The sequence below is a fragment of the Octopus sinensis genome, linkage group LG4 (genome assembly GCF_006345805.1).
Source record: "Octopus sinensis linkage group LG4, ASM634580v1, whole genome shotgun sequence".
NCBI classification, from domain to species: Eukaryota; Metazoa; Mollusca; class Cephalopoda; order Octopoda; family Octopodidae; genus Octopus; species Octopus sinensis.
In genome coordinates this window covers 104,437,504-104,458,086 of record NC_043000.1, presented here as the reverse complement: position 1 = coordinate 104,458,086, position 20,583 = coordinate 104,437,504, and the positions used below count along the sequence as shown (strand labels likewise).

The 20,583-nt window shown below is 35.6% G+C and overlaps 1 protein-coding gene across 1 annotated transcript in view; it reads right to left on the bottom strand.

The window, feature by feature from the left end:
• The window catches only part of LOC115210878 (hydroxyacid-oxoacid transhydrogenase, mitochondrial), a 51,064-nt gene that overhangs the window by 24,330 nt on the left and 6,151 nt on the right, over nucleotides 1-20,583 (bottom strand). The window contains exon 2 of the mRNA XM_029779648.2: nucleotides 9,229-9,263. Coding sequence (XP_029635508.1) covers nucleotides 9,229-9,263 — 35 coding nt within the window. The remainder of the gene's footprint in view (nucleotides 1-9,228; nucleotides 9,264-20,583) is intronic.

The following is a 20,583-nucleotide window of genomic DNA, read 5'->3' as shown; positions in this document are numbered from 1 at the left end:
GTGACATACTGCATATCCATCAGCAATATTAGCCAACAGATAGCTGTGCATATAGTCCAAGTAGACGAAAGCCTTCTTTTTAAGAGGAAAAATGAAGTTGGAACAGTGGTGAAGAAATTTTAGATACTTGTGACTGTTGTAAACGACAGTGTACCAGTCATTCATGTGTGTATGTGTGTGTGTATAAAGATATAATTAAAACAATATGTATACACCCACATATATATATGGAGAGAGAGAGAGATACACATCAAAGCCTAATGGTGTGAATTTTCTAAAACTCCTCTAAGGACAAATGGTTTTCACAATGAATTCCAATTTAATCAGAATCTACATGATCTAAAGTATATTTGTAGAAAAGAGATATTTAATTTTCTCAAGGTTATGCAGAAGCAAATCTTTGGGGCACAATTGTGTAACTATGCCGAAATATTTATATTGGGTTGGTGCATAATTATGGTGACTTTTTTTCAACAAATTTTATTCAACAAAAACAATAACAATATGTAACAAAAATCTCTTTAAATGCTTATTCCGGAGCATATTCACCATCTCTGTCATTTAAAGATGTTTTTGTCATTTAAAGATGTTTGTGTTGAATAAATTTGTTGAAAAAAAGCCATAATAATTATGCACCAACCCATATACAAGGATGTATATAAAACTAACTCTGTAAAAATGTATGTGTGTGTATGTATTTGTATGTTTCTGTATGTATTTATACATGTATATGTATAAGTTTCAGAAGACATCAGAATAATAGAATAAAAGTCAGTCATTATAAGAAATCTCCCAAAAATCTATTTCCTTAATTTTTAACTACTGTTTCTGACACACATATTTACACAATTTTGATTTTGAAGTATACAAAAGGTTATTTGGAAATTATAAAGAGAAACGACCAGTAGATTCGGACTGTAGATTTTAAAACCACGAATTAGAAAAAAAATTTTGTGTGTGGCAAATTTCTTCTCCAGAAGTTCAAGGCTTCATAGGAATAAGCATGGAAAACTGCATCAAGATAACCAATTTTCAGATTTTTTAGTTCCTTTTAAAAAATGCAGATTTTGTGAATGAAACAAAACTAGATCCTGAATAAGAAATGAATGTTTAATATAATAAATTTTCAGATTTTTTAAAGTCATTTTAAAAGGGGCTGATTTTGTGACTCAAACTAACTAGATCCAAGTACAGTGAATACCATCCTCCATAATTTGCTACTCATATGAAGTACATATGTATTTCAACAATTTCTATCAAATACACTCTCTTTCTTGAGCATGAAAAATCCTCTTTCCGGGTGACAATAATGTACACGTCAGATAGTTGCACAAGTTCTAGCTGTTTTGATAAGGGAAATCGGAAAGATTTGAAATGATTTCATGGGCATTTACTTGTACCAAAGAGTACTTTTTCAATAGACAACATGTTTATCTCATTGTGACTCCAAGGGTGAAAAGGGGGCCTCTGGCCAAAATGGGTTGAGAGCCTTTGATATAGAGCATTACTTCTTTTCTGAATATCCCAAGTTTGAAAATTAGTATATTGTGAGCAGTAACTGAAAAGCTATGCTAGTCAAATTTAACTTTTAAGGATGCAAAGTTGACCACAGTAACAGAGTTTGATATAATAAGTATGCATATATGACTTCATTGTTTAGATAGCAATGAAGAAGTGACTAAATGAGGAGATAACATTTTCTTTATAACCTTCAAATTTTTCTAAAAATAAGGTGAAAAAAAATACATTTTTAATAATTATTTTGGGTCATAGACATATTATAAAAAAGTGTAATATAAATAATTTTAAATAAAAAACTGTAAACAATAAATATACAAAAGGTATCAAATTGACAAGTGTTGTTAAAATGTCAGATCAAATGCCTTGTGGGTATTTGTTGTGACTCTCTGCAAATCCTACTGAAGTAAGCTTTGTATTTCATCCTTTGTGAATGAGATGGATACTAGTCCAGAGTGAAGGACTGGTGAAACTGTTACAGCATTGGATGAGACACTTTGTAGTAGCTAGTTTGGATCCATACATTCTGAGTTTAAAACCCCACATAGACCACCATTACAGTGAAGCAGCCTTATCTGGGTGAACAAAGAAAGCAAAAAAAAGTACTGAATTAAAGAGTTTATGTCCTTATTAAATAGTGAAAATCCAAGGCCACAAAATATCAATAGATAATTATGATGATGATAAACTAAGTACACATTAACTTATAACCTTATCTGGGAAGGTTGCATAACATATTAACCAACATATAAAATTTGACAGAAATCACACATAATTTAGAGATAGAAAAATGACTCATAGAAAAGAGGTGAAATTAATGTAATATAGATATCTTGAGTGACTATCAGAACTAGAGTAGAAATTTCAGGTCTTAGTAAGTAGGAAAGCAGACATATCACAAATCTCTTCAGGTAGACGACCCTGATCAATATGTAGGAAAGGCGTAGGTAGAAATTCCATAAGATGTACCTGGTGCAAGCTATGGATGCATAAGAGATACAGCAATATCAGAAGAAGGTTAACAGGGAAAATAGTTTTGTGTGAGGCAGATATACAGATACAATAAACACAAGAAATGTACAGAAAATAGACTCCATCAAATGCCAGTGGGGATACTTAGAAGTAGTTGATAGCTTCCATTACCTGCATGACCAAGTCAGTAGTGGTGGAGGATGCTCTGAGAGCATAGCTGCTAGAATAAGAATGGGCTGACCAAAGTTCAGAGAGCTTCTACCTTTGTCAACAAAGAACCCCTCCCTCAAAATGAAAGGCAGATTGTATGATAACTGTGTGTTGACAGCCATGCTACATGGCAGTGAAACATGAGCTGTGACTGCAGAGGACATGCAAATGCTCTAAAGAAATGAAGCTAGTATGCTTCACTGGATGAGCAATGTCAGTGTGCATATACAGCAAAGTGTAAGCATCTTGAGAGAAAAATTGGGCATAAGAGGCACCAGATGTGGTGTACAAGAAAAAATGTGTTGGTATGGTCTTATGATGTGTATGGACAAGAACAGCTGTGTAAAGAAGTGTCAATCATCACTAACTGTAGAGGGAACCTGTGGAAGAGGTAGATCCAAGAAGACATGGGACAAGGTGGTGAAACATGATCTTCAGATGTTGGGTCTCATGGAGGTGATGACAAATGATCAAGACCTTTGGTTGTTTGCTATGCTTGAGAAGTCATGTCAGGCCAAGTGAAATCATAGTCATGAATTGTGCTGATGACACAAAAAAGGTACCTGTAATGGTGATACATAAAAGGCACCAACTACACTCTTGGAGTGGTTGGCATTAAGAAGGGTGTCCAGCTGTAGAAACCAAGCCAAGATCAGACTAAAGCATGGTACAGCTCTCTGGTTTACCAGTTCCAGTCAAACAGTCTGACCTATGCCAGCATGGAAAACGGATGCTAAATGATTATGATTATGATGTATGCTAAACAAACAAACCTAAGCTTTTTTACATTATTAGTTGCCAACAATATATCTTTCTGACAAATCCTATACAGTCAGGAGTTTTACAGTGAATTCATGATAAATTCTAGTCAAGAAAACCAAGGGAAATAAATAATTTTAACATTTGGGAGTTGTTTCCAATGTCATTCTTGCCCAGAATTAATATTAAGCTAATGATTTTCTCTTTATCATGACTTTAATTTCAGTTAAGTAAAATCCCCTTAGTCATTTTTCTATAATGTCACACAACATTATGTTATCAATGATCAGCCAGAATTGTGTTCCATTACCCATGTATGTATTTATAACATGTATGACATAAAGCCAATAAATAACACCATTCATGTCACACAAATAATTAAGAAAACCAAAAAAATTACAAAAATTAAAAATTTTTAATCATTATAAATATTCCGATTATCGATGTACACTAATTTCTGACAACTTTCTTTATTTCTTCAATTTATATATGTTGAATGTTACAAGTTCAGATCCTACGTATGATATTTATGACATCATTCTCTGTTCACCAGCACATGCAATGCTTGAATAGAATGTCTTGTGGGTACTACCATAATTGTTAGATGACAAGCAGTGTACATCAGTGGTTCCCAACTTTTTCACTACCAAGGACCCCTTTTATTTAAATGAGGATACCCCAGGATATTGAAAGGTCTGTCAGCTTAACATGTTCATGGACCCCCAGTACTACCTTTATAGACCACCAGGGGTCCACGAACCACAGGTTGGGAACCACTGGTATACATATTCAACAGTCTTTTCACTCTACTGAAATTTAAGTTCTATGTTTTTCTTAATTAGTGATGAAAAATCATCAGCTGTACAAGTATGTCAAATTCTATCAGCTGTAGATTTCTGTAAACAGCATACAGTAGCATATATACAGCTATATACACTAGAAAAATGTTTTACAAAAAACTAGCAGTTTGGTTCAGGCTCGAACATCTGGGTGCTTCTGGCTGATGAGACACATTTCCTAAACCAGTCTCCCAATGAGCCAAGTGTGTTGAAAACAGTCATCGTAAAAAAGAGAAATTATTCTCCTATGACATACATTACAGCAACCATTATATTTGGCATCTGAACCTGTCTGGATGTACTAATCCTTTTGATACCAAGCTGCTTGAGACTGCCCCAAGTTATATAGCATGAACTTACTGTTTTAAAATGATCTAAATTATAATCTTCCAACAAAATTTTTTGCTAAATTGTTCCAGGCTTAATAATTAGAAAGTTATTTTACTAAATTTTTCATTAAAAAATATATAATTGAAATAAAGGCAGCATATGTTACTAAAAATATGATAACAAAAAGGTTAAGAATAAATATGCAAATAATTGTGTCAGATCTCAGTGTACACAGTGCAAATGATGTTGTTATACTAAGAGTTAACTAGTAACATGGCTGATACCAAAAATAATTAAATAAAAAAATTAAACTATTTAGAATCCAATTATATAGTCACCACTAAAGTCTGTTACCACTAACTGGATTAAAACATTGCAGGTCGATTAGCAAAGAATAAAGATTAATGGACCAAAGTATCAATGAAGGATCATTGGTTTGTTCATTTGTTTTGTTTTTGTTTTGTTTTTCCTAAATACTGCACTGTAAACAGTGCAGAGTTTAAGATTGTTCATCTTTGATTAAACAATCAAAGTGGAGTTACATCTTTCCATAATAGACCATCCTTATATTGCAAGAAAAAAAGAAAAAAACCCTCTGTGAATATCAAGCATTTTTTCCTTAATAAAAACTCACACATACTCAATATTTTTACCATGCTTCTTCAGGTTAATTTGTCAGATAAATTATCTAATCTAAAACAATGCTCTTATCAAAATAACCTAGAAAAAAAGTTATTTTTGCCCCCCCCCCCTTTTTTTTTCTTGAATTCCCCTAAAATTCATAATCATAATGTATACTACAGAAATACAAGACAGACTGTGGGATTATAGACAAACTAGAACAAGACTTTAAATGTAGCAGATGCCCAGAAGTAGTTAGCAGTGAAAGCATTCATTAAATCAGTAGTTCTTAACCTTTTTTTTTTTTTTGTAGTGTTCCTTTTTAAGTAATCATGCCTAGCACCCACCTGAGTGGTGAGAGAGGTATCATGACTAAACTAACTTAATGTGGATGATGATTTATAAGTTTTACTCAAAAAATGGATTGTATAAGCTTTTAACAGTGAAATGATTAAAAATTAATAAAGATGCAAGTTGTAAATTTACTTTATACATAGCAAATTAATGATTTCCTTATACCTGATAGCTAAATTTTCCATATCAGGTTGAGCAACAGCATAGATTCTACACAGTTGCTCAACCTAATTTTAGAAAATCACAGCACACTACTTATTTCGCCTTTTATTTTAATAACCATCACTAGTTTTATCATGTGTAATATAATTACTACTAAAGGTAAAATTTAGTGTGTTAATTATGTTACCTTAAAGACTAACATCCCCTTCAACATGCCCAGTGACCCCATGGAGGCAGTACCATCCACTTTGAGAACCTCTGCAATAAATGAACTCTTAAAATACCAGGAAATTTCCTTAGAAGTAGCTAAGACATTCTTTAACTGGTGGGTGTACAATAAGCATAGTAGCAAGCATAAAATGGGGTGGAAAAGTTTAAGGAGCTATTACCTCTGTTGGCAAAAAAGAAGAGAACCTCTGGGTACAAGGAAGATTATATGATACTTTTGTAAAGAGGGGTATTTCATGGGAGTAAAATATAGGCACTGAATGTGGCAGATGTGCAAAGACAAGAAAGAAATGAAGTGAGCATGTTCTGCTGTCTATGTAATTTGAGTGTGCATGAATGACACAGCACAAACAAACTAAAAGAAAAACTGGACATAAGAGGAAATAGCTGTAGAATAAAAAATAGAAGTTGTATTTGTGTGAATAAGTGAAATGTACAAAGGATGTGAGTTAAGTTAAAAAGTGCCAAGCAATCCAAACGGAAAGAACCTGCAACAGAAGATGATCAAGGAAGGTACTGGAAGAAGAGATGAAAGCTGGTCAAAAAATGCTGAACTTCAAGAAGATATTAAAGTATCACAAGTTATGAGATGTTGTTTTGACAAAGACCAACCCAACTCATGCAAGCAATGAAGAAGAGGAGGATAGCCAATTATACCAGCACTAATTCCTCCCTAGTACTTATTTTATTGACCTTGAGAGGATGATACCTCAGTGGAAATTGGAATCAGAACTCAAAGAAATATAACCAAAAACCAGAAGGCACTCAGCTAATTCTTTCTTCCATAACCTTAACCCTTTAGTGTTTGCATTATTCTGCCAAAATTAATCCATTTTTATCCACATTGTTTTGAATTAATCATGCATTATCTTGTAGCTATGAGATTTTGATGAGGTAGCTGTTAATTTTTAAAACGATATTGTAGGGTTGGTCTGAGAGACCAGATCTGGCCAGTTTGAACATAAAACAGGTAGAATACTATTGGCCGGATATGGCTGGTTTAAATGCTAAAGGGTTAAACTTTAATATATTAGATCATTCCATTAGTAATAGCATTATTATATCAAAAGGTATGAGAGTATGGAAGGAAGAGAAGGGAGAGACAGAGAAAAAGATAACACACAGGCAGAGGGAAGACAATTCACTGAGAGAAAAAAATGAAGAAAGAATAGAGAATGAATAGGAGTAATCCTGGCAAGTGTTTTGACAACATCTTAATGTTTGAAATCTATATATAAACAGAAGTCTCTCCTGATTTTTTTTTATCTGTGCTTCTTACCAAAATGTTTTAAATTATGAAGTATTTTTTGGTACTATTTCTTACTCCTGTTTGTAAAATATGAATATAATGTTATTCTATCATTCACATTTAGTATACTGGGTTGCAACACCAAAAATTGGACAATAAACACAGAATATTTGTTTGGCAATAAACACAGAATGCTTTTCATCATAGTTTTTATCAATAAGGCTGGTCTGGAAAGAAACAAGATAAAATTTGACAAAACTTACTATACTTCAATTGAAGGGAAAATGCCAGTTAAGAAGTATGTATGTTATTACATGCATGTATATATATGTACGTATTGTTCATTTGTTCAAATGACATCTACTTTACCATGTTAGCATGGCTTAGTTGGGAATTGATTTGAGGCAAGATTTTACAGCTCTTCCTGCTGTCAAGCTTATCCTGTTTTCAGGTAAGGGATATTTTTATATACCAAATGTGTTCAAAAGTGTCAACAATGAATGTCAACATCAACACTGCTTTGCACAAGTAGTGAAATATCAACATTCCTGAACATTCACCAATACACCATCATCAACATCATCCTTTAACATCTGTTTTCCATGCTGGCATGGGTTGGCTGGTTTGACAGGAGCTGGTAGGACCAGGAGCTACACCACTCTTTATTGTCTGCTTTGGTGTGGTTTCTATGGCTGGATGCCCTGCCTAATGCCAACCACTTTACAGAGTGTACTGGGTGCATTTCATATGAACATCAGCACCAGCACCCACCCACACATATATACACACACACACACGCATGCACACACACACGTGGCACCAAAACTAATGCACCCATGTGACACCAGCACTGACAGGGTTGCCAAGCATCCTGCAAGAAAAATTCCTATAGCTAGGAGAGGGGAGCAGCACCTAAGAGGTGGGTGGCCCTGTGCCAGCCAACAAGAGATCAAAGGCAGAGAGAGACAAAGATAGTGTCCTGCTGTAGAGCAGACACATGGGGATCCCAGTTGGAAAAGAAAGGAGGGTGAGCCAGAGGACAATAGTGAAAGAGATGGTGAAAAAGACGCACTGGGACATACCCAAGGGACACTAGAGGCACTGAGAACAAGCAAGATAACATGGAGGCCCAAGTCACACAAGTGGGCAGGATAGTAGTAACTGTGGCAAATGACGGAGTGAAATACAGAAGAGGTGCAGGGAGTGGGGCTGCAGCAGACACATGAGAGCACAGAGGGTGATAGCAGATAAGCTAGGCATTAACCACACAGGAGAGAGAAAGTTTAAGAAAAGAGGTAACAGGTAGAGACAGCAGGTGGAGGAAGACAATGGGAAATGGAGGTGGTTCGAGGGAGGGGAAGGAAGGCAACTAAGAAAGCTGGAGTGGAGGAGAAAGCAGGTGGAGTGGGATTACACACATGCACACACACACACACACACACACATATGGAAAGCTTAATAAAGTTTCTGTCAATCAAATTCACTCACAAGGCATTGGTTAGCTTGGGGCATCCCAAGATGCTGAGCATTGGAGCAGTAGGGACTGAACCCAAAACTACATGGTTTCAAAGTGAACTTCTTAACCACACAATCATGTCTGCACCAATATGTGTGTGTGTGCATGCATGTATTCACTGCTTATAGTTCTGTGTTCAAGTCTTTGCATGATTCATTGCACTTGTTGGCATTCAACAATTAATTGCTTTTATTCTATTCTATTCTTCCCTAATTCATAAATGCACCCTTGCAAGAGGTGCATACTCACAACTGTCATCCAGCAGGTCTACTTATAGTGATCAAAGTACAACCCTAAGTAGCAGTTTTCCCTTTTCCCTAAAAAATCCCACAAAAAATGGATTTTGTAACTACTTAGTTGAATTTGTGGGTCATCAGCATATATTTGTACAGCTGTGGATCAGAGTTGCCTAATGCCAGCAACATGTGTAAAATAAGCACAAATTTGATGTTAAAGAAATCCTCACTTACCTCTTGGTGGGACAAAATCTGGCGAATAGATGTTCCTGAAAAAGAGAATAATAAAACTTCTTTAGAATATTTTAGTTGGTTGTTATGATTATTTGTTTGATTATGTTTATTTTTTTCTAACAAAAACATCATCAATGTTGTTATTGCAATCTTCATTTGCAAGATAGTTAATTACCATCAACATTTATAGGAATACAAAATAAAACCTATGTTCATTGGTATTCTTGTTGTGACCATCCTGTCCTTTTAGTAATAACTGACAATATCTAATGTGTCCTTTCCTTTTCAAAACAGTAAAATATGATTTGAGGGAAATCTGGTTGCTTTTTCTAGCAGGTGAAACAACCATACAAAGGATCCCTCATTGGTTTGCACATATTTTTGTATCATTTTATGTCTGCATTGTGATTAGAAATATGAAACACTAGTTTCCAGTCAAGCCAACAAGAAAGTTAAAACAAACACAGAAATTTCTAAATTGTTGATTGATCTGTTCAATATAGTAGCCAAAATAAATGGAAATGTCAGTCAAATGTTTTGTTTGGTCAACCACCATTATGCCATAGACCTGATACAAAACTGATTGGAGCCACTTCAAAAATAAATCTTCTACATCACTACCATAATGAGAAATTTTTTAAATAGCTGCAAGGACTCAATGATTTGAGAGAGCAAGAACAGTCAATTTGCCAAGCATCCCGCAATTTACCAAGCATCCTGCAATTTGCCAATCATCCCGCAATTTGCCAAGCATCCCACAATTTGCCAAGCATCCTGCAATTTGCCAAGCAACCTGCAATTTGCCAAGCATCCCACTTTATTTAACTGTTATTTTATTTTATTGATCTTTGTGGAAGAAAAAGACAATCAACTTCAACAGAATTTGAACTTAGAACATAACAGTCCATAACTAAATACCAGGTGGAGCAGGTTATCTCAGATTACACTGTATATATATTTTTGCCAGAAATTTTTAAGAAAAAAGTTATAGAGGTTTTAAAGTTTGATCATTTTTACCCAGTCAGGAAATAGGGCTTGGGAGCTGTTATTTTGTGCGTGACTGCACAAGTTGTCAACATATTGAAAATAGCACATGTTTTAATATAGAACTGTAAACAGGTGTGGCTGTGTGGTAAGAAGCTTGCTTTCCAACCACATGGTTCTGAGTTCAGTCCAACTGCATGGCACATGTCTTCTACTATAGCTTCAGGCCAACCAAAGCCTTGTGAGGTGAGTGAATTTGATAGACTTGATAGACAGAAACTGAAAGAAGCCCATCGTGTGTATATATATATATATATATATATATAATATATATATATATATATAGTTAATCCAAGCATGAAAACACAAAGAGAAAACACAACAACGTGAGGACGTGGAACAAATATAGTATTATTGGACGCTCAGGAAAGATCCAGAGAAGGGAAGACAGAGGAAAAAAAATCGCCAACGGTACACACGCGGTCACAATATATATATATATATATATTTATGTGTGTGTGTGTATGTGTATGTGTGTTTGTCACCTCACCATTGCTTGACAACTGATGTTGGTATGTTTACATCCCCATAACTTAGCAGTTCAGCAAAAGAGACAATAGAATAAGTACTAGGCTTACAAAGAATAAGTCCTGGGGTTGATTTGTTCAACTTAAGGTGGTACTCCAACATAGCCACAGTCAAATAACTGAAATAAGTAAAAGAATAATGGCATTTTGCCCAACATACTAACAATTTTACCAATCCAAGACACAAACCCACACATTAGGAAGAGAAGTATAATTGAATAAACTAAGAATAATATTTGCTGATATATATTTTACTAACAGTAGGAGAATAAAAGGCAATGGCAACATTGGAAGAATTTGAACAAAGAATGATAGAGGGACCAAGCTAAATACAAGAAGGTGTTTAACAGCTACTCTATCAAGTTTGTCCTTATTTAATAATAAATTCATTGAGTACCTTTCAATGGGCCAGAAGATGGATCAGTATTAATTTCAGAGTTAATGTTGAATATCACAGGATTTGCATTATCATTTATAAAATATGGAAATATTTTATGCATAAATGTTTGTCAATTGAGTTTATTGAATACAGGTTGGATTTATGAATATTAAATTAGGTTAAAGATTATTTAACATCATTTTTTACATTGTAAATCTTAAGACAATACCCTTGCAATAAAAGTAGTAATATTACAGTTAAAAATGTGTTTTTATCTTCTATTTTAGTTTCATTCACATCAGGAATCTTTGTAAGAATATTAAATCAGTCACTACTTGGCTGGGCTGATACTTTATTTTAATCAACTCGGGAAAGATAAAACTGATCTCTGCAGGATTTGAACTTGCAATATAAAAAGCTATAACTAAATACTACAAACATTTTGAACAACACTCCAGTATTGTTCAAAATACCATGTCTTGATGTTCATACTCTCAGCAACATCAGTTTCCAATTTGGTGTGTCTTTGTAGCTCTTTCCTTATCTTGTAGATTTTCTGCAATTATATCAATGAATGTTCTCAGAGAAAAGCAAATGGATATCAACCAATGCTTTGCTCAGTTTCTAACAAGTAAAAATTTACAACTTTTGCAGGTAGGGTATCATTGACTTTATAGTAGCTATCTCATGCAGAGATGGACTTTATTCATATCATAATGATATGACTATGACACAATTTCATGCATTCAACTTCACTTTACAAGTGAATTGTTTGAATAAATTTTCACCTGCAATGACACTGTTGTTATCCAATAGAAAGGTTTCAAGTTTGCACTGATACTTCTGTATTGATGCAAACTGGTATAACAGCAGTGGAGTGAAGAAGGGTAACTTGGATGCATGGGCAACTGCTAATCTTTCTCAAAAAAGCCTGCCCAGGCCTGCACATATATGTGCAGATGTATGAACAAGTTTGTCCAACAGAAATCCTCTAGTAATCAATAAGAGTAATAATTTCACATATTTTGCTGCTCAAAGAAATTTTATTTAACAAATACTCCCACTACAAAGGTGCTACTTGTGGAAACAGAAGAAAAGAATATTCTAGATTCTTCATCCATAAGACTAGTTTTAGTTGAACTGCAATGTCACTCATTGTGAACTTTTCTACTCTTCGAACTTAACAATCTGACTTTATCAGGATTACAAATTACACACACATACACAAAGCAACATTTTATATATATATATATATATATATGTGTGTGTGTGTGTGTGTGTCCTCTGGTATGGTCATGTGACGAGAATGGCTGAAGATAGTTGTGTGCAAAAGTGCCACACCCTAGAAGTTGAGGGAACCTGTGGAAGAGGTAGACCCAGGAAAACCTGGGACGAGGTGGTGAAGCACGACCTTCAAATTTTAGGTCTCACCAAGGAAATGACTAGAGACCGAGACCTATGGAAGTATGCTGTGTGTGAGAAGACCCGGCAAGACTAGTGAGACCATAACCTGTGGCCTCTACCTGGTATGTAGCCAGTCGACTTATACATACCTTTCCTTCTTGGGACACAAAACTCCACTTGTGAAGACCCATTGAGGCAAGTGAAAATCAAATCAAACCAAATCAAATCAGATATCAGAACCAAAATCGAAGTCGATCAACATCAATGGAAATTGTGGCTGTGATACCAGTGCCAGTGACAAGTAAGCGAACCATCCGATCATGGCCGTTGCCAGCACCGCTCCGACTGGCCTCCGTACCAATGACATGTAAAAAGCACCATCTGTCCGTGGCTGTTTGCCAGCTCCGGCTGGCACCTGTGCGGGTGGCACGTAAAAAGCACCCACTACACTCACGGAGTGGTTGGCGTTAGGAAGGGCATCCAGCCGTAGAAACACTGCCAGATCAGACTGGGCCTGATGCAGCCTTCTGGCTTCACAGACCCCAGTTGAACCGTCCAGCCCATGCTAGCATGGAAAGCGGATGCTAAACGACGATGATGATGATATATATACACATATACATATATAAAGAAATATAAGGCACTGTGTGGTTAAGAATTATGTTTCCTCACCATGTACTTTCAGGTTCAGTCCCAGTGTATGGCACCTCAAAACTTTGCAAGCAGATTTTGAAGACAGAGACTAAAACAAAATGACTGTGTGTATGTGCATATGTGTTTGTATGTATGTGTGTATATGTATGAGTGTGTGTATGCATGTGAATGTGTGTGCATGCACAGAGTGCATATGTGTCCTCTTGTCTTGACATTGTATCACCATCTTGTGAGTGTCATTCTTTTCTAATCTTCCATGGAAAACATGTTTTGCCATGGGGAAATATCTGGCTTGGAAACAAGAAAGGATTGGGAACAGAAAAGATATCCAGCTGTAGAAAACCTGTCTCAAATAATTCCATCTGACACATGAAAGAATGGAAAAGTGAACTTTAAAATAATGAGGTGATATATAAAAAAAATTAATAAATAGTTTATGTACTAATAGAAGTTTAAAATAAAAACAGATTTAGTAACATAAATGAGAGAAGAAAAGCAAAGAATTTGTTAAATATATTTAAACACATACTGTGACCTCTGACATAACCAAGTTGTATCTGATGTTTAACCTCTTGAGAGATTGGTAGCTGCCTTTCTGTATTATGCTGGCAGATTAGAATACCAAAAAAATCAAGGTCATTTCTTTAAATAAAAATTAATTTTTTCATCTATTATTTTTTATTTTTATTAATTAATTAGCTAAATCAATTAAATAGTCATATTTCTGACATGACCTACTGCATTAACCTTAAGTGATTTTTAATAGAGTATATATTCTGATCAATTGAGAGTGTCATATTTTACACAGTTATTATCAAAAGCTACTAAGAAAATAATCTGACACAATCTTTAGCACATTGCACAAAATGCTAATCAAAATGCTTATCTTGGCTCCTTACATTCTGAGTTCAAATTCCATTGAAATAGACTTTGCCTTTTATCCTTTCAGGGTTGATAAAATAAGGACCAATTGAGCACTAAGGTCAATGTAATATACTAGGCCCATCCCCCAAAATTTCAGACCTTATGCCTATAGTAGAAAGGATTATTAAAAGTTACTTTATCTCTAAAAGGTAGATCAGTGCCCATAGCCTTTTGAAACCCTATCAGTTTAGTAAGGTCAATATGGTTGATATTAAGCTTAAATTTCTACAGTTTGATACATGTAGTGAAAACATAGCAGGGAGGTAGTTTCAGATTGTTGATATAGAAGAATAGGTTTAATGAAGAGACTTAATACAGTATTTTGGGATGAGAAACAAGAGATTGAGAAACAATCTCTTGAGAAACAAGAGATTGGTGAACTAAGTAAGCTTTGGTGTAGGTGGTATAAAGCTTGCAAGTTCATAGATTCAAGACTATTTTTTTTTTAATGATCTGGTCTGGAGGAAAGGCTTGTGCCCAAAACTTTCATAGGTCCTCTGAGACAGTGAAGCCGACATGGTTTGTGTTCCTCATGAACAGTTGCAAGATGGCAGCTACTGGAGAAAAATGTGTGAAGAAAGAATTATAAAAGATCGATATTGTGGAGTAGAAAGACTAAGCATAGTGGTTAATGCAAAGTGTGAGGAAGAGGAGACAGTATGGATGGATTAGAAGAATAGACATAGAGAAGACACATCAGTGTGCTAATAGTTAATCCTTACTAATGAGTGAAGATCTGCCATTAAGTTGGGTGGCAGCAGCTGCAGTAGCAATAGTAGTAACAGCAGCAGCAACTACTACTAGCAGCCATCTCAGACGCATGAACAGATGTGATATCACAGACATTTAAACCCATGTGCCTTGTATTGGGTCAGCCCTGCAAGTAGTTAAACCTGGTAACAAATTAAGACTACCAACAAAGAACAAGTACAGCTCATCGGTACAGCTTCCATCACCTCAATTTCACTCACAAACCTTAAGTTGACTATGGAAAACAAGGTACTAAACACTTGAATCAAACCAGGAACCACTTGATTGCAAAGCTGTGCCTGCAATAATGTTTTGCACTATGTTCTGAGTTCAATTCCAACCAAAGTCATCTATACATTCAAAGTTAAAATCATTAATAGTAATATTTGAAGGTCTATTTTTGTTCTACAAATGTACTGTCTGTCATTTATTTATTTATTTATTTATTCAATTACACATCCTCCAAATACTTTGAAGCATACATATCTTGACTTATATATGCCTGGTTACATTTGATATATGTTATATCATTGATTTCAAAAACATATATATGTTGTTGAAATTGACTGAGCAGATCTACAATCAGATATGTTCCAGTCAAGATCATTCAATCTCTTTAGGGTATCTACATCTATATTATCCAATACAGTCTTTCCCTTTTTTTGACAGAAGTGTGTAATTTGACTACTATTTTTAGCAAACTACATCATCATGAACAGGCTTCCTCATTTTGTCCAACTACATTCAGGTAACCTAAATGTATACACTATTTTTATTTGGAAGAAATAAGTAGTCAGACAGGAGTAGGGCCAGCAAAGATTTTACTGGGAAATGCCATGAAGAGGCTCAGTCTAACCTGGGGCATTGTGTGTGTGTGTGATCATCATGACCATCATTTCATGTCCATTTTCCATGCTGGCATGCATTGGATGGTTTGACAGGAGCTGGCAAGTTGGAGCACAGCACCAGACTTCAATTGTCTGTCTTGACATGGTTTCTACAGCTGGTTTTTTCCTAATGCCAACCACTTTACAGAGAGTACTGGATACTTTTTAGGAAGCACCGGCTCCAGTGCTTTATATGTAGCACCAACATGGGTGATTTTTAAGTGGAAGCAACATGGTTGCTTCTGATGTGGCACCAGCATGGGTGTTTCTTATGTGACACCAGCACAGGTGCTTTTCATGTGGCACTAGAATGGGTGCTTTTTACGTGGTACCAGCACCCAAAAGCTTGCAAGACAAGGACGTCTCAGCTGAGAGAGGAAGCAGAACTGAGAGATTATAGTATGATAGAAAGACAAAGGAAGCCCTCTTACAATTGAAAAGATATTCGGCTAGCTCAGTAAGATATAGAGAAAGAGGAAGGTGGGTGAGAGTTAGAGATAAAGGGAAGTCAAAGTATGAGAGGAGGGCTTGCCCACAGGGAACAGTAGGTGTAGTATAAGTAGTACAGAGTGGATAGAAGAGGATGTTGTACAAGAGTGTGAGTGGGGTGTTTAGAGATAGCAGAGATAGCAGTGACGTTGAGAGGAATTGGAGTGGCTGTAGAGATAACAAGTGATTGAGAAAAGAGCTGGATTGGCTGGGGGTTGGGTTCAGCAATTACTTGATTTAGTGAGAAACTGAAAAAAAAACAACTTGATGAACATGTTTTCTGAGATAGAAAGGTGTAGTGAGTAAACAAATTTATATATGAATATGCTCAGGATAAAAGGAAAGCAATTACCAAAATGTACTTATTTCCTTTTAGGATGACAGAGTTTCAATGAGAACAATTCAGTGAAGAAGACTATCAAAGAATTTTTAGGAAGGGACAAGGTCTCAGATTTATAAGGATCTTCTTTCATCAGTGATATTATTATTTTTCATTTCCTTCGAAAATTGCTATTTAATGTGGTTTTGGTCATTTTGGCTGCTTCTTCTAGCATGTAAAAATATACTTGTTAAGAGGTAGTTTTCTCTTGTGTTTAAATGTACACTATTTTATATAAAGAATATGTTGTCTATTGACTATTTATACATGCTAGGCCACTGGTGGTGATATTTCTAAGGAATATTCGCTACCCTATATATGTATCTTACGAATATGATCTTAGCATTCTTGAAGAATCAGCTTGGCATTATCCATTTACTGCCGACTGAAACTGCACTTGCACACTGAATTTTGAAAGGTTATAACATATAATGATGAGACACATGTTATTTGTCTCTGAATTATAAGTTAGTTGTTAAGGCTGGTTACTGATGAGAATTCGCCTAGCAAATTATCTTATTTGCTAAAGAAATTTGAAACCTAGGTATAACCAGAAAAAATAACAAGGTAAAAGTTTTTATTTTGCATTTCCTTCGAAAATTGCTATTAAATGTGGTTTTGGTCATTTTGACTGCTTCTTCTAGCATGTAAAAATTACCTGTTAAAGGGTAGTTTAAATGTACACTATTTTATATTAAGAATATGTTGTCTATTGACTATTTATACATGCTAGACCACTGGTGGTGATATTTCTAAGGAATATTCGCTACCCTATATATATACACGCACACACATATATACATATCATCTTTTAATGTCCACTTTTCATGCTTGCATGGGTCAGACAGAATTTGTTCATTTTTTTTAATAGGTAGATGTTCTTCCTGTTGCCCACCCTCAGATGTTTCCAATCAAGGTAATATCTCTCATGCCCAGACATAATTTTTACAGAAGATTGGTAAAAAATCAACATAGCTTGTATGGTGGTGATGCTTGTTTACATCCCTCACAAAATATCAAGACACACACCTATGTATCAACATCATCATCTTTTAACATCTATTTTCCATACTAACATGGGTTGTACGATTTGACAGGAGCTAGCATGTCAGAGAATGACACTAGCCTTCAATTGTCTGTTTTGGCATGGTTTCTACAGTTCAATGCAACCTCATTGGTGCTGGTGCCACATAAAAAGCAACTAGAACACTGTGTAAAGTGGTTGGCATTAGGAAGGGCATCCAGCTGTAGAAACCATGTCAAATATCTGTGTTGAGGGATGTGCATGTATACTCAGCTTTTCACATTCATTGATGCATGAATATATAAATGTGAGTGTGTGTGTATGTATATGAGTCTGTAGCCATTGCAAATTTTAATAGTTCATCTACACTTCAAATATTTCACTCCCCCAAACCCCTTACAGCACTCTTCAATCTCCAGTTACTTTGTTCTACATCATCATCAATTAATGTCTATGCTGACATGGGTTAAACCTACATTAATCAAAACATCAAAAACTCAGATTCTATCACCCATTTGATAACTTTTTTATTAAAATATTCAATCTTTATATACAAAATAGGTACAGGTGTGGCTGTATTGCAGGCAGATGGCTGTTTAGTAGGAAGTTTGCATTCCAATCACATAGTTCCATGTTCAGTTGCACAGTGTAAAACCTTGGGCAAGTGTCTTCTAATATAGCCCCAGGCCAAAGCCTGTGAGTAGATTTCGTAGATGGTAATTAAAAGAATCCCATCAAGCGTGTGTGTGTGTGTGTGTATATATATATATATATATATATATATATATATATATATATATTTATTGCTAACCATTTCAACTACATGTACTTATAGCAGTAAGTACATGTAGTTGAAACATTTAGTAATATTGTACTCTCATTGGATGGAGTACTCTTCCTATTGACTTTTATGCAGTTAATTTCTGATATATATATATACGTGTGTGTCTTTGTGCTTGTATCCGTGTATTTGTCCCCTACTTAATAACCAGTGTTGGTTTATTTACATCCCCATAACTTAATGGTGCAGCAAAAGAGAGCATCAGAATAAATACAAAGTTTATAAATTAAGTACTGAGGGGTAAGGGCACAATTTGTTCAACTAAAAACCCTTCAAGTTGGTGTTCCATCATAACCACAGTCCAATGACTGAAACAAGTAATCTTATTTTGTTAATTCATTTGTCTTTTGCTTACAAAAATATAAATTCCATTACTTTGGTTAGTACATAAAGAGTAACATGTCATAATATAGTTTCTTTTCAATACTTTCACTATATCAATTCCCTCAGCCATCTTTCTGTACCTTTGATCAAGGCCAAAATTCTAATCTAAATTGTGGTCTTAAGTCCCATTTCATGGAAAAAAAATACTTAAATTTTGTTTGTTACTTCTGTTAGTATATACCTTTATCTCCCTATCTTATTCTTATTCCCCTCCTCTGCCTTCTTCTCTTCCTCTTTTTCTCTCTGATACATATACAAGTCTATCACATGATATCATCACAACCATTTTTTTTCCTTTTCTTTCTCTCAGTTAGTCTCCATCCTTTTTCCATTTCCGTTCCATTTTTCTGAAGTATTATGTTACATAGCACGTGAATGCCTTGTTCTAATATCAATTACACACACACACGTATGCATGTATGTATGTATGTTATGTCAGGTCACTTTCGAGTGCTACTGGTAACATGTAACCCAGTACAACCTGTTGCATGGTCGGGTCGTCGGCGACTAAACCGGCAACCCCACCAAGCTTGCTTGGTGAGGAGGGTGTTTATTGGACACCCTGCGGAAGGAAAAACAAAACCCGTCAAAGGGTGGAGGAACTCTTGAGAGTCAACGGTCATCCAATAAATGTCTTAAGGCTGTATCATGCATGGGGACATAGAAATAATCGGACTGAATACCCGATCGTGCAGTTAAACCATTGGAAGGGAAGGACTTCCAGCTTTTGTTAGGGCATCCTTCTAGGAGAAGGTAACTCAGGTAACTGGGATAATTCCGACATAAAACCTGCAGCTCAGTGGTTACCGATGATGATGACTTGCTCTTCTTTTCGGATTATGGCTGCTGTTGCTTAGTGAGTGAGACTGACTCAGTGCACAGCCTTTCTTCACTTTAAAAAAAATCTTCTTGCACAGGCATTGCACGATAACAACATTGATTAAGCTTCGTGCAATGGCCATACTCGATAACGAGGGGGCAGCCATCATGTATGTATGTATGTATGTATGTGTGAGTATGATGTGTGTGTGTACAGGTATGGTTGTGCAGTTAAGAAGCTTGCTTCCAAACCATGTGGTCTTAGGTTCAGTCCTACTGCATGACACCTAGGATAAGTATCTTCTATAGTTTCAGGCTGACCAAAGCCTTGGGAGTGGATCTGGAAGATGGAAACTGAAGAAAAAAACCCATTATGTGTGAGAGAGAGACAGAGAGGGAGGGAGAAAGAGAGGGGTGTTGACAACCTGCAATGGGCATTATGTCTGTCTGTTCCCTTACTACAATGGGCATTATGTCTGTCTGTTCCCTCCTCACAGTCAAACAGCTGGACAAATGGTCACGATGTTTTTCGGGATTATGAAGGAGATAATCAGGAGGTTTTTAGCAAAAAAAATGTGAAAAAGTATGATTATATAGCGGATATTGAGTTTTGTATTAATAAATCACCATTGATTTCTTTTGGTTAAAACTCTGGATTCTCCCCCACCCCCACCCCATATAGTTCATGAATATAGAAGGTTTAGATTTGCAATACTATCTCTTTATTTCCCATCATAGATGGGCAGATTTGCTATCTTACTATAATGGGCATGCCACTTCCTCTCTACTGGTCATTCACTATGTCTGTGTTCAGACTGTCTCTGTAGAGGGGCCACCCAGACTCTTACCT